The following is a 15,695-nucleotide window of genomic DNA, read 5'->3' as shown; positions in this document are numbered from 1 at the left end:
CCTCCTATTTCAAGGTGTTTGAGCCCTAAAGCAATGTGGACCCAATGTTTCTGCATCTCCCAATTTTTCACAAGGAGCTGGAAATTACTTTCATTAAAAGCAGATGTGAATCTGTGACCCATGGCTGGCAACGTATGACCTCCAGCTGTGATTCTTAATTTGGGGGAAAGTCATAAAATACTTGAATCAAGCTTCAAATAAAGGAACAGCCATCCTCCACACTGCACTCACGACAAACCAAACTTTTGGTTGTCTATGCAGCTTTCGGCTTTTTCCTACCTAAGGACCTTTTTAACTGCCGTGTGATTTATTGAGAGAGAGGTGCAAAAGTTCACACTTTTATTTTTCTAAATAATCATTTTTCATATGCATTTTCTTCTGGAAGTACATTATTTTCATAGAGAACTAGGCAATTTGGTTGAGGAAACTGTGGCTAAGCAGGATGTGGAGGCACATTCTTAAACCCAAACTTTTGACAGGCTGAGGCAGGAGGGTCATGAGTTCAAGGTCAGCTGGTGCTACTTAGTGAGATTCTGTTTCAAAAACACATACAAAGAGGGGGGAGAGGGAGAGAGAGAGGGAGAGGGAGAGGGGGAGAAAGAGAGAGAGAAAGAGAGAGAGAGAGAGAGAGAGAGAGAGAGAGAGAGAGAGAGAGAGAGAGAGAGAGAGAGAGAGAGAAATACCCTAAGAATCATCCAGAACTGCCCTAAGCAGTGTTGCTTGTACTTTTCTGTCAGAAATAAAATAGTTAGATCAGGATTTCCTCAGGTGAACCTAGCTGAAGGTGTGCTCAGAAATGAGCATCTTGTTTTCTGAGACCTCTGGATGTTGTGGGCACTGTTTTCAGTTTTAGAAGAATGGAAGAAAAGGCTTTTGTGGGGGGCAGCGCTGGTTTATTTTAGCAAACCACTCTTGTGATTTGGGGAAATATACATTCTTTGAAGGCTTCAGAAGATCTTTGAGGTGTGATGGCAATAACAAAATAGGTGAGTGATATTTAACATTTACTTGAGGGCTGGAATAATGTGATCACCTTCCTTGGGGGCTCTTGTTAAAACGTTTCACTGTCTCTGTACAAGGCTGCTGTTGTATCATTCTGCCCAGCTTCATGGGCTCCGGTTAGCAGCATGAAATTCTATGACTGACTTCACAGTTGATGAGCCTCTTTGAAAACTTGCTGGAAAAGCTGCCCGTGCTGTCACCACTCTGGGAACTGTGGCAATTCTCCTCACAAGATGCCACTCTCCTTTCCTTCACCTTCTTAAATGCTTGTGTTGTTATCGCTGTCAGTTTTAACTTAGTGAATTGTCTTGAAGGAGGGAGGCAGTTCTTCCCATCCCAGTCAAAATCCGGTGAGTTCTGCTTCATCATAGACAAGTTCTGATACGAGTAGGTAGCTGGGGGCCAGAGAGCAGACCCCTGCTAACGGCTGCTTTCATTGCAACGCAGGAAAATTGGCAGCGAAGAAAGGAAACACTTCCCGAAAAACCAAGTGTGAAGTTTAAATTCTGAGAATGAATTAGGAATAGCTTAGGACACCTTGCCCTTGTTTAGAATGTAAAATTCCAGACATGTTTATGGTTGTGTTTTAATAAGGTGGATGAGTGTTACAATATAAGAGAATATCATATTTCAGTTTTTAGGATTACATTTAATTTTTTTTTCCGTGTAGAAGGGACATTTTTTAAAACACCTACTACTGTCTTTAACACTTTGCAGAACCTCAGCCTGGGAAAGTGTTGACACCCCTGGTCTCAAAAATTAGCCTATTTGCCTAGAATATGAAATCTTTTCAAAGATTTCAGAATCCAGTTAACACATCTGTTCATACCTTATGGCATACATAAATTTGTCTATTCCTTTGCCAGGATTTAAAGCTCAAACTAAAAATGTCTTCCAAGAGCCATAAGAAAATTGGCATACTTCATGTCTCTTCTGAAAACACTGAATTGTAAATAGAAAGTTTACAAAGTCCCCTTTAACTTGTTTTAAGAGCAACAAATGCTTTAAATAAATATATAAAATAGCCGGGCGTTTGTGGCACACGCCTTTAATCCCAGCACTTGGGAGGCAGAGACAGGTGGATCTCTGTGAGTTTGAGGCCAACATGGTCTACAGAGTGTGTTTCAGGACAGCCTCCAAAACAATACAGAGAAACCCTGTCTCGAAAAACATATATATATATATATATATATATATATATATATATATATATATATAATTCCCAGTTATAATGGTATGAATTAAATATTTTAAAACTAAAGGTGTTACAATTTGTTTTACAATTTCTGATTTTGTTTCTATAGGCCACTTTCCAGTCACAACTTCTATTTGTGATGTTTTCCTCCTTCTCTTGATTGATTTTAGTATAATCAGTTAACTTTCTAAATTAATCATGATGGACAAAATCATGCTCTTAGAATTTAAAAACCTAAATATATTAGTAAAGCATTTGAAAGGGTAATTTTACTTATGAAAATAGATACTTTTATACATGCCTTAATATACACAGCTAGAATACCACATGGGGCGTGGAGGATGTTAGTATTATTGATTATTATTGATTCAAAATGCAAGAGTAGTCCACTGTAAAAGAAGATCAAAGAAGGAAGTGTAGTTAGAGGATGCTTAAGAACTTTTCTCTCTATGATGAGAATATTAATCTGAACCCACTGGAAAATGTCCTGTATGCACAACAGTTGAAGAAACTATACTTCAAAGATGTTGAAGACTGTGACTTTTGTTTATTTAGTTTGTGTCTTCCTTGAGAAATAATAAGTTCCTTGAAAATAAGAACTGAATTTGAAATTGAATCCATGTGGTAGGCATTTGGGAAATGTTCATGAATTTGTGGATTAATTATTACCCTGTTTTTGTATTGATGACATCACTGAGGCATCATGAGCGTTATTCATTTTCTCAAGTTCACACAGAACATAGCTGAAGCTCTTGTTTTAATCTGTGCAAATTTACTTGAGTTTTCAAAAGCTATACCTCTCCCCTACATTATCTCAAATAATTAATGTAAATGCCTCAGAAGATTATGTTGAAATGGAACAAATTGATGACTGGTAAAGCAGTTGGAAGAAGCATGACACAGTAATTGTGAATGAGCTCTTATGATTATTGTAGTCATATGCTTTTTTTATAGTTTGACTTAGATATTTATCTAATGGAAAGAGATCTTACTAAATTTTTCCCATAGAGCATGTAGATATCATTATAAAAATTGATAAGCATACTTATATCTTCATACAAATAATTGTGTAAAGTTTCTGAACACCAAAACAAGGTTAGATTAAAGTCTACATCGTTAGAGTTACCATGCCTTGCTCATGTACCTTCAGATTATGAACCGGAAATGAATGTATTATATACATGACAATAGTCAGCCCATATCAATTCTTTTTATTTACATGATTGGCTTATAAAGGATTTCATATTTACTCTCTTCTCCTGTTTTGCTGTGAGATCTTTAAGTTTTCAAAAACACAGCCACACCAACAGCTGTGCTGCCGTGAAAATATGGACTGTGAATTGATTCACAAAATTCACCCATATTTCAAGGCTGAATCATATAGAAACTTTCAAAATTGACTTCACATATAAAAACCTCACAAGGTAATTGAGTATTGTATGCTCTTCTATTGTGATAATAACATCATTACCTAGCAATCAACAAAATAATCAGTATAGTTAGAAAAGGAGGTCTCTGGTATTCGTTTTTAATAAACAGTATGCATAATAATAATAATAACTACTTTGTTTGGGTATGTTTGTTGGTTGACCATCTGTACTCTTGTTATCATCATTAAGTTCTGTATTCCAGTAAATAGGAACATTTCATCTCACTCAACATTTTATGAGAACTTTAAATGTCCATGCATTTATTTTTGGAGCATGTGTTGAGTGTGTGTTGTATGTGTGTGCTCTTCTTGGTTGTTGCACTTGTGCATGGACAAGTGCATTTGAGTGTGAATGTGTGTGTGTGTGGAGGCCAGAGGTTAGTAGACACTGTCCTCTTCAATTGCTCTCTTCCTTATTGCTGGAGACAAGGTCTCTTACTAACCCTGAGCTCACCAATCCTGTGGGCTGGCTGGCTGGTCAATGAGATGTAGTAATGCCCCTGTCTCTCTGCCCCAACCCAATTACTGGGTGGCAGATATGTATACCACACCTGGTTTTCATGACTTTCTGAACTCTGGTCCTCAAGTTTATATGTCAGGACCTTTTCTGGCTAAGCCATCTCCCCAGCTACCTGATATTTTATTCTTAATAATCACTATTGAAATATTGCTTGTGTGTTTAATATGACCGTACCACATAAACAAGTCAAAATAAGTACATTAAAACATCATTGTCTTACCATGAAGGATGAGCACCCTACTGTATATTCTTTCATATCATATCTATTACATTTATATACAATCAATAACACCTGAGTATGTTAATTAGTTCACTGTTTTTCTAGTCAAGTATCTTTAGTTTTCTATTTCAACTTGTCTTTAAAAGTGATATCATCTTCCAAGTTCCCTAGTTACCTCCAACATAATCCCATAATACTTGGAATTGATACCTGTCCTCCCATGTATCGACATCTGTTATTTAAGAAGGTGAGACCTGATCCCTGGTGACCTCAAATGTAGCAGAAGGAGAAATCACTGCTGAAGCATTTTGGAGGGGACAGAGTTCTCAAGGGAAGCATGAGAGTGTGCCTGGCTTCCAGGTTCTCATGTGTTTCACATTAGAATCCAGCAAAGATTTCTGCTCTCAAGTGTTAGTCTTTCATAGAGATAGTAATTAGTTTTTTGTTGACATAATACTTGCCTGAAATCCACATATGTGTTATAGTCTGCACTTCTCTGATGGACCACCCAGAGAACATTCATCTAGGGAAATTAAAGTGGCTTGGAATAGATGATTGTGGGCAACTTGTGCTGACTGTATGTGGACATTACTTGGTTCTCTGAATGGCCTCAGGAAAAGAATAGTTACAAGGGTTTAACACCGAACAGAGTGCCTTCAGGACTTGTATTCTTATCCAAGATCAGCTTCCCCAGGACTCTCTGGATCTGCATAAGACTTAGGGACTTTTGACACACTTAGATAAAAACATTGTCATCTTTTAAGGCCATCTGGTAAATCAGAAACTAGCAGGAAGGTATTAAGGTGAATGGTGAAAAGTAACCAAACAACTAAAAACTATAGAGAAATTGAATTTCAAAATGTGTTTCTTGAAACTATCATACATATATGAGTAGAATTTCACAGGATGCTATTAGCTCATTGGATTTCAGAGAAACTGAAGACACTAGTTTAAAGCTGATTAAAATTCAGTCTCTTCTAGTTGGAGAGATGGCTCACCTGAGTTCAGTTCCTGGCATCCATCACAGTCAACATCTTGTAACTCCCATTTCAGGAGATCTAATGCCCTCTTCTGCTTTTCTGGCCTCTGAGGACACCTTCACTCACATACACATGCCCCCCTCCCATATACATAAATACATGCATACATACATACACATATATAGTAGAACATGATAAAATTTTAAGACATAGCTCTCTTCAGCAAATAAGATTATAATAATCACAACATAGGACTTTTCATCCTTATGTAGCACATTAATTGATCAGTTAAAATTTTGACCTCTTATGGCTCTGTCTTCATGCAGAATGTACTGTGCCCCTCATATGGCACTACTCACAAATCAAGCATCTGTTTTGGCAATGGATGCTGTGCCTCCGTCCAGCTAAACCACTTGCTTGGCAGTAGGCTTCTGTGTAAGATTGGAGTGAATTTGTCCTCGTGGGACAATGAAAATTGTTCATTTCATTTTGTGTTCAGCTCAGATGGACATCCTAGTGGCTTCACATGGCCTCGGTGAAGCCTTGTATTAGGGTTACGATGTTAGGGAAAGAATTCTTATACAAAAAATTATGAAAGGAGACTTTCAAAATAAGAATCTGATGTGAGTATATATTATGGTCCAATTTTGTTTCTAACATAAGAAAATCCTTGCCCACACCATTGCCAGTCCCAAATAAAGAAATGATTGTGACTGGGAAGTAGAACATTATCTCATTATCTAAATACCATCCTTACTTGATATAATTTAATGAATGTGCCAGATTGAGTGATATGATGGATTTTTAAAATGCCCGTAATTATTTAATGTTTTGTTTTGGAAATGGCATTAGAAAAATTAGGTATCTGAGTAAGACATTGACTAGAGATTTATGCTAGGCACTATGCTCATAACTCCTTCTGTGTCTTATTAGGAGCTAATGAAGACGTGCAGTCCTAGAGTTCAGGACAATTGTGGTACATGGGATGACAGTGCCATGCCCCTGGCCTGTTTCTCTGTCTTGGAGAGAACAGAAGTGTAAGGACACCTGGGTCCCATTTGCAGGGGCTCACTAAAGTTGCTTTGGGCCAAGAAAATAGAGACTTCTTTTGATCTTCAGCACAAAGTGGTACCATAGTCAGGACTGTGAAGATAGAGTTCCCTTCTTCAGAGTGGAAGTGAGTCTGAAATCTCCTCTGAGAGCACATACTGGCATCAAGACAGACAGAATTGAGTTCTCCAGTGTACTGGGACACACACACACACACACACACACACACACACACACACACACACACACATACACACAACCACGCAAAAAGACAGGAAAACAGAAGGGTGACTCGCTGTGCAGAGGAAGGAGGTCAGCAAGAGTTGAAGGGGAACAATAGTAGATAGTGAAGGTAAACTTGACCAAAATGCATGATGTACATGAAAATGTCACAATGAAAACAAATATGTTAATAAATACAAAAATAAAAGATAGAAAACCACACTGAATTATTCATAAAAATGCTTTGGTGGATATTTAAAAATTGAGGCACACATGCTAATTCTCTCTCCTCTCTCTCTGTCTCTCTGTGTCTCTGTCTCTCTGTCTCTCTGTGTCTCTGTCTGTCTCTGTCTCTGTCTCTCTCTCTCTCTCTTTCTCACATATTGCATCCAGACTGCAGTTTCCCCTCCTTCCTCTCCTCCCAGTCTCTAACTCTTCAGAAAAGGGCAGGCCTCGTAGGGATATCAGTCAAACAGGGCATATCAAGCTGCAATATAATCTTTTATTTTTTTAATGAAGAAAATAAAAACTATTCACTTAGAACAAGCTTACCACATGCTTCACACCCATCTTCAGGAAATGCAAGTAAAAGCATTCATTGGTTTGTTCATCCATCACTTCGGTCAATAAATAGTTGAGACTTTGTGGTCTGTATGACACTATGCCGGATCTTCAGGAAACATTAAGTTGATTCTTTCTTAGAGAGGGCCTCCCTCTGGTAGATTTAATGAAGTCACCTAGGGAGATGTTGTTATAATTTATAGCTATAAATATGTCTGTTTATTAGAGATGAACAATAGTGCAGTAAGCCATTATTCAAAAACACCTATAACAGGTTTATAAAACTGTGATGAGGACAGGTGATTTTAATGCATTGTTACTATCCATAGTAATATATATGTTAGATACTTGGAAAATGTTTATTTGTATGTGTGTGTGTGTGTGTTTGTGTGTCTGTGTGTGTGTGTGTTGTGAGAGAGAGTGAGAGAGAGAGAGAGAGAGAGAGAGAGAGAGAGAGAGAGAGAGAGAGAGAGAGAGAGAGAGAGAGAGAGAGAGAGAGAGAGAAATCTGGATGAGATTGGTGTAAAGAAGAAGATATAACTAGAGGCAAAGCAGCTCTGGTCCAGAGAGGGACAAGAAAACTGGGCAAATTGATTGAAGGTTGATGCTACTCCAGAGGAAGTCTTGGCTGCTATTATAAGAACTAAAGAACAAGGTGAAGATTGTCTTTCAGAAATAAGATAGAAATCCAGTTTCTGGTCTCAGAGCAACAGCCTTTGGCACTGCTGTAAAAGTATGATGATTAAGGGGGCTATTAATAAGGTCAAGTGGATTGTAGATTGACCATGAGAATCATTTATTAAGCAGCCAAGGTACTTCTCTAATCAAGAGAGCAATTGTTATTATTATAGGTAAATGTATTTTGAGCTGAGCCTTTCTGGAATGCTTATGTTTAAAAAGGTTGAATGAGAAGGGGGTCATCAGAAAGATAGGCTTTAGAATGTTAATTAAACAGAAGATAAATATCAGACTCTGAGAGAATAGTTGTTATCACTAGTTCCCACACCTGACCCTTGTCACTCAATTCACTTAGCTTGTTAAAATGTCTGAGATCTGTCCCAGGTTGCAGCATTTTTTATGTTTCCAAGGTCTGACCACTAACTTGGGGAACCACTGATTAGACAAAAAAACTGCAAGTCTAAATTAGGGTTGTGGGAGTAAATAAGGAACAGAAAGACAGATGAGGTAAGAAAGAGTAGGTTTGTCCACAGATGCATCCACACATTTGGAAAGGTGGGATATAGAGTTCAATGGTGATGAGGATGTTGGGGTCATGCAATAACAATGACCTAAGGTAAGTCACAGAAGTGTAAAGAGGTAGTATAATCCTTATTAAGCAGTGCTATGGTCTTAAAAGAGATTGAGGATGTGGAGCAGAACTTGAACATGGGACTTGATGACACAGAAATTGCATTGTAAACACTACCATTATCATTACCACCATCATTATCTTCTTTCTATTATACTGTTTATTCTGATGCTGTTTTCCTTACAGAGTTTCTTGAAATAAAATCTGTCTAGGGGTAATTCAATTATGACTCTTGCTGCACATTAACATATTGCTTTAAAAACTATACTGACTTAAATGTCAACGGCAGCATAACAATGACTCACCTGTGCTGGGTGTTAACATCACAAATGACAGTTCTTAGCTACTGTTTTCCAAATACACACCAAAAACTTTCTTATTAGCCAAAACCCAGAAAGAGTAAGAACAAAGATGTTCTTAATAACTCAACAAGTGATTTTTTACAAGACATGGGAGGCTTCCGTTCCTAGTATTTTTTTAAAAACTGATAAAAGTGACCCTGCTTGGTGTGACTATAGCTGCCAAGCCAAATGTGGGAGCATAGGACCATGTTGTCTTTAGTATAGAGTGGAGAAGTGGTTATTGAGTTATTTAGTATCTTAGAAAACTACAGGTCCCTTGTGAGGGCTCTTCATAGATTGTTGGAGAGTTAATCTAAGAAGGCATATACAAATAATCAAAGCAGACAAGCACAGCCCATTAAAGCAAGTAAACAAAACCAGGATGGTTTCCCAGACAGTAATGTTGGACAGAAATCTAATCGACTTAGTTTATTAAAAGAACAGGAGGAAGAGGAGGAGTTGGAGTAAGAGAAGGAGATGTTGGAAGAAGAGGAAGAAGGGAGAAAGGAAAAGAAGGACGGAAAGAAGAAAGGAAGGAAGGAATAAAAGAAAGAAAAAGGAAGGAAAGAAAGAAGAAAGAGCGAGAGGCTCTAATGAGAAAGAGCTAGGTTTGTCTGCCTACAAATTAGATAGAGAAGGAGAGATGTGGGCAGCAGTAGTGGTTATCTATGTTCTTCGTGACAGATGAAGATATTTTGGAGGAAGGCCAGAAGAGGCTATAATGTTTAAATATCAAACTTCTCCTTTACTAAATTCAAACTCCCTGCCAGCCATCTGGCTTCAGTGGAAGCTGGTGTTCAAGACAAGAAGACAGTTTTGTTTGCATGATTGCTTGGCCTGGTCATTACCGTTCTCGTGTTAAGTTGGTCAGCTGGTAGTAAAGTCTACAGGGCCTCATAGAGTCACTCAGCCAACATGTCCAATAAAATAGGCACTGGTGACAATGCGTGTATGTTCAAACCTAACTCTGTCATTCAGGGGCCAAGTCAAATGGGTTGATCTCTGATCTCCATGGAGAAAAAATATCTCCTGCTCTGGCTCCCAAAGGACAAAGGAGGCCCAGCCCATAGCCCAACCAGCCATGTAAAAAAATAGACTTAGTGAAGGAACTTGTAACTGCTATTATCACTAAGTCCTTTTATGGCATTTATTTAGTTGTCTTCTAGAATTAATTGAAGTTTTTAACTATGCCAACTGATGGGAATGGTTTTCTTCTTAGTATATGTTATTAGTATATAATTAAGTATGAATGTCCATGTTTCTCACTTCCCTTATTTGAATCGCATTCTTAAGTGCAAGTCCTGTGGCCCTCTGCACACCTCTGGTGCCACTGATGTACCACACTTTGCTTTTTACCTTGTCCTATAAAGCCGTTTGAGTACACCCTGCCTCTCCATAGAGAACTGTAGTTTGCTTGCATTCCTTTTCTCCTTCATCACAATGTCTTATATACAAGGCACTTTATAAATGTTTCTTGAATAAGTAAACAAATGTTCTCATCAAAAACATTCTGTGCTGTGCCCTACATACATTAAATGAACCATCTCAGAAAATGTGAGACAGAAAACTGTCATAGTAAATGCAGCGATTTTACATGAAAATATATTTTTTAATTCCCTGAAATATTTCAAACCCTCCAAGAAGCTGTAGGCTGACCTACTATTTTGCTTTAAATAATAGAGTAACTTGATAAGGTTACAAAGTGATATTTATGTTAATTGGCTCAATAAAAATATACCAAATGAGGATGATAAACCAAAATGTTGTCTATTAATGTTCTTATACTGAAGGGCTTTAGATCTACTCCTTTTTTTTTTTTTTTTGGTTTTTACGAGACAGGGTTTCTCTGTATTGTTTCGGAGGCTATCGGTCCAGCCCGGCCTCGAACTCACAGAGATCCGCCTGCCTCTGCCTCCCGAGTTCTGGGATTAAAGGCGTGCGCCACCACCGCCCGGCTAGATCTACTCCTTCTTGTGTTGGATATAGAAGAAGATTTGCCTGATGGTATAAAAGCCACACCTGGAGTCCAAAACTCTCACCTTGATGTCCAGATGTGACCTCCCTAAGATACATCCACCTGCCTTGTAGCTTATCTGTAAGTTAGCACAGAGATAATTTGGTGAACAATACACAATCATAGGTCTTCCTTGAAAATGCAAGCCAGTATTTGTCTAGTTAAGGAACTGACTTTGCATTCCTTTTTACTTAAAACAATACCAAAACGTACACTCTGGGTAAATCTGACCTCTCCACAGATCATAAAAGAAAATATGAAAAGAAAATAAAAGTAGCACACCTGGTAGTGCCCTTGGCTTTACTTCTTACCCCATAGCCTTCTGCTGGTGATCCCTGGGGTTTCTTTTGCTGATTAAAGTGTCTGATGGAGCAGGACATGGCTGTCACACACTTCTTTGCATACAACACCTCTGTTGCTCTGGTTAGAAAGGAAAACACCATGGCTGGAGAGACAACTAAGCAGCTACAGGCATGTGCTACTTTTGTAGAGGACTGAGTTTGGTTTCCAGCATCTATGTTACACATCTAACAACCACCTGTAACTTCAGCTTCAGGGGATACAACACCCTCTTCTGGCCTCCAAGAGTGCCTGTATTCACAGTGCACATACGCACACAGACACACACACATGTTCACATAGTTAAAAATATAATAAATATTTTAAAATACAAACAGCAGACAATCTTTACTTCTTAAGAAGATGATCCTGATAGAAATCAAAAGACTAGTAGTAGTCTCCCTTAGAGCAGCAGGTTCAGTAGGTAACACAACAGCTAAACTGCTTATAATTTTACTCTTCTCATGCAGACAGGAGTGGAAAATGCCAAGAAAGGTCACTGTATCCAAACAAAACCTGAAGGCACATTGGCTATCTCGAGTACCCCTGGCATGGAAATGCTTCTCAGTCAGTAAGAGCCAGAGGCTGCACTTCTGTCTGTAACAGAGGCAATGCCCTTATGTTAGGTCTCCTTAAGTGTTTATAATGGCTTCCATCCCAGCTACTGTTTGAACCAAAGTAAAACTGGCATCTAGAACAGGAAGAACCGTTGTCCTTGAGCAGAGACTGGGTCCAGAACAGTGGTTCATCCCTCTGGCTGCATGTGAGAAGCATTATGAGGGATTTCAGTAATTTGGATGTCTGGATTCTGCCCCAGACATTCTGGTTCTTTGGGCTGGAAGTGGCCCGGCAAACACAAACTGGACTTTAGCTTTGGTAGAGCTGAGGAGAAGTGATTCTTTCTATTTTCATCTACCCAGTCATTCCCTGGAGACTGTTCCACAGACAGCCTTCCAGTTAGCGACCTAGGAGCTTGTTACTCATACAAACTGCACTCCAGACCGACTACAGCAGAATTTCTGAGTTGGACTCTGCATTTTATATTTCATTGAACCCTCACAGTAGTTTAGGGTCAAGGTCAAGACCGTGATGCACAGTATGGTCCACAGACCAGCAGCATTCAGATCTCCTGAAACTTATCAAAAATGGAAAATCCCAAGCCACCACAGCTCTATTAGACCAGAATTGGCACGTAAACATAAATTTGGGGCATCTGCATGAGCCTTAAGGTTTTAGAATTGGTGCTCTAAGAAACAGTGGCCAATTCATGTTCACACCAGACTTGGATGATGGTCTTTCAGGACATTCAGGTAAGAAGTCAAGCATACAGGCAGAACTAAACAGAAAATCTCTGTAAGTTCCTCATTCTGCCTTTGCAGGCAGAGCTAATGGAACTCTCAGGCAAGTAGACCAGGGACTCAAAAAACAATTACAGGTAGCAATAAGCATGGTTACTGGTTATCAAATTGTGGTTTGTGCTTCCTAGGTAGCAATAAGCATGGTTACTGGTTATCAAATTGTGGTTTGTGCTTCCTAGATAGACTTGCATTTAACCCACGCAGACATCAGAGAAAAAACGCATCCAGTCACTCACTCAACAGATATTCCACTATATTAACACCTGTGACAGGTGCAGTTCCAGGTACACCCAGGCATTTAGAGATGTGGTTGCTCCTTCCGTGCAGAGATTTGAGTCCTGAATCAAACAGTGTCGGTAATGAATAAAGGGATATATAATGAAGCCTCAGGAAAGTATTAGTTCTGTGAGGAAGGGAGAGCAGGATAAAAGAAAGAAACAAGAGTAGTAAGAAGCACCACTTATGATCTGGGAGAGAAATGGAAATTCTCTGAGGGAAGAAGAGAGGAGCCAAGGCTTTAAAGAAGGTCATGCAGCTATCTGGTAGAAGAGGATACAGCTTATCCTAAAGTATAAAAAGAGAAGAGAGGTCATAAGTTCAGAAGCTTCGGCAAGCACGGCCCACATAGCATTAAAAACCAGGGTAAGTCTTGCAACCAGGAAACCAAGCAGGACTTCTCAAACCTTAAGATGCTCATGGTGACCTGAGAATGTGATGAAGCTGTAGTGTGGAGCCAGTTAAGTCTGGGGTGAGACCTGAGTGCCTGTATTTTCCATGATCCCTCAAGAGATGCCAGGGCCATTGCCTTGAAGTCTACATTTTTAGTAAGCAAAGGAGCACGGGAGATGAAAGCTTGAGCAGCATTCCTGGTGTCACCCAGCTGGTAAGTCAGATCAGATTTGAAGCACACATGCTCAACAACAAAGACACAGTGTCCATCAATTGTCTCTCAGAAAATCTCTTGCCTGCTTCACTGGGAAAGATTCTTCATTGAAAAACGTGAAGATCCAACCTGAGGAAGGTCTGTATTTACACTGTTTATTATGGAATAGTTATCCATCTTATTAACAGAAAGGGAAAGTTGATGCCCTCACAATTACTGACATTCTGTGCTATGTGTTATAACACATACAGAAGACAGAAGACATAATTAATCCCTGGCATCTTGGAGACAAATGATAACATTGGAGACTGTTTTGGTACAATCTGTATAGATAAAATGACTCATCTGTTTCAACTGTAATGGCACTATATTTGTAGTAACTGACCCGAGGAAGCCAACTCTTCCGAGACCCTACAGTCACGCTCCATTTAGCCTGACCTTCTCAGATGTTACTGTCCCTGTCCATCCGTATTTAATTCTCTTCTCCCCATGGAAGAGCTTACAGGTCCAAGAAGGCCTTGGGCTCTGAGGTGACAGGGAGATATGCAGCAGCTCACCCCCTCAAGCCAGTGAATCTGTATTACAAATTGTGTGTGTGTGTGTGTGTGTATGTGTGTGCGCACGCGCGTGCGTGCGTGCATGTGTGCGTGCGTGCGTGCGTGTGTGGTGCTGGTGCCATGCTTTCTTCCATGGAAAGGGCTGCATCATTTCATACCAAGCACTGTCTCACAGGAAGGGCAGGCTCCTCACTTCCTTGTCATAGCCCCTGGGGGTGGGAGGGATGTTCTGTGTGTGTACTGTACATGCCAGTGAGGAATGACGCGGATCGGTTTGTTCTGTTGCCCTCATCCTTTGTTAATTCTCTGTGTTCTTTTTCCTTTGTGCTGCACGATTAGGACCCTGCAGTGGGACACAGACCCCTCAGTGCTCCAGCTGCAGTCAGACTCAGAACTTGGGTATATGTCTGCTCTTTTGTTACTCCTATAATTTCTTTGCTATAGTTGTGTTAAAAGGCTGGAGCTCTTGGTTTCTTCCCCTTTTGTTGAAGCTTCCAGTGTAATAATTTTCTTTTCCTCCATTCATTTTCCTTATACAGCTTGGGAGAAAGTCTCTCTTTGTGGACAACACCATAAAAAGATGGCCTTTTCCCTCCCCTTATTAATTCCTGTTAGTGGAAACACTGATCCCTAAGAAAATTACAAACAAGCTGGGCGGTGGTGGCGCACGCCTTTAGTCCCAGAACTCGGGAGGCAGAGGCAGGCGGATCTCTGTGAGTTCGAGACCAGCCTGGTCTACAAGAGTGAGTTCCAGGACAGCCTCCAAAGCCACAGAGAAACCCTGTCTCGAAAAACGAAAAAAAAAAAAAAGAAAGAAAGAAAATTGCAAACAGAAGCTCATCCCTCCATTTAAAAGTGGAGAAGTGGAGCACATAATGTCTGGGATTGGAGATACATGTGGCTTTATTCTAACACTCTCCCTTCATACTAACAACTAATCTTGTCTGGGATCAGTATTGAAATGTTGTGTCTTGTTTGTGTTATTTGCTTCTCATTTGTTAGCGAATCCACAGTGCACTCTTAATTTCGGTTAATTTTGAATAACTACATTTCTATGAAAGAAGTCAGTTTGCTCCACATTTCAAATACTTGGTGTTGGATAATGTCTCCTAAAGATAATGTTTTCAGGTGGATGTCTTTCAGAAGTTGAAGGTAGCTTCACAGTTGAAGAATCATCCATAAAGAATGAAATACATGGGTTTAGTTTTTTTCTTCTACATGATTGGGGTGTGAGCTATAGTCATGAGATATTTTCCACAGGACCTCTCACAGCTCACTATCAAACTCAGAAGAACTGACTGTGTACTTTTTCCAGCTTCAAGTATGGTTAAAGGAGCTTTAAATCAGCCATAACAGGACTATCTGCACAAAAATTGAGAAAGACTATCATGACTGGCATGGTTTCCCCTCCATTCAAACTGGCATAATGGCATTTACCAGTGTAAGATGGGGTCCTCCAAAATAGATACCTCAACATTTTGTAACAGCATTTTTTCTAAAAGTACATCAATATATATCCAAATGAGCATTGATTATCTACACTGAATTATTTAATTTACTGGGCCTGTGTCTCTGGGTTTCCATCTATTTCAGCACCTGCCGTGCAATTCAGGTTAAAATAGCATCCGTGTGGTTCTTTGTATATGTGGAAGTTCTTAACTGACTAGCAGCGATGCTAAAGCAAGGAATCTAACATCTCAGTTACCTAGTACATT

General features: G+C 39.5%; 1 protein-coding gene across 6 annotated transcripts in view; it reads left to right on the top strand.

Moving 5' to 3' along the window:
* Dync1i1 (dynein cytoplasmic 1 intermediate chain 1) overlaps positions 1–15,695 on the top strand; it is a 293,263-nt gene that overhangs the window by 42,215 nt on the left and 235,353 nt on the right. For 3 of the 6 annotated variants that reach the window (XM_040728477.1, XM_005082919.4, XM_005082917.4), the window contains exon 5: positions 14,320–14,379. The exons of the other annotated variants lie outside the window; for them this stretch is intronic. In XM_040728477.1, the coding sequence (XP_040584411.1) occupies positions 14,320–14,379 (60 nt within the window). The remainder of the gene's footprint in view (positions 1–14,319; positions 14,380–15,695) is intronic. 6 annotated transcript variants of the gene reach the window in all.

Source organism: Mesocricetus auratus, unplaced genomic scaffold, assembly GCF_017639785.1.
Source record: "Mesocricetus auratus isolate SY011 unplaced genomic scaffold, BCM_Maur_2.0 Super-Scaffold_100019, whole genome shotgun sequence".
NCBI lineage: Eukaryota > Metazoa > Chordata > Mammalia > Rodentia > Cricetidae > Mesocricetus > Mesocricetus auratus.
This window is presented reverse-complemented; position numbering and strand designations above follow the sequence as displayed.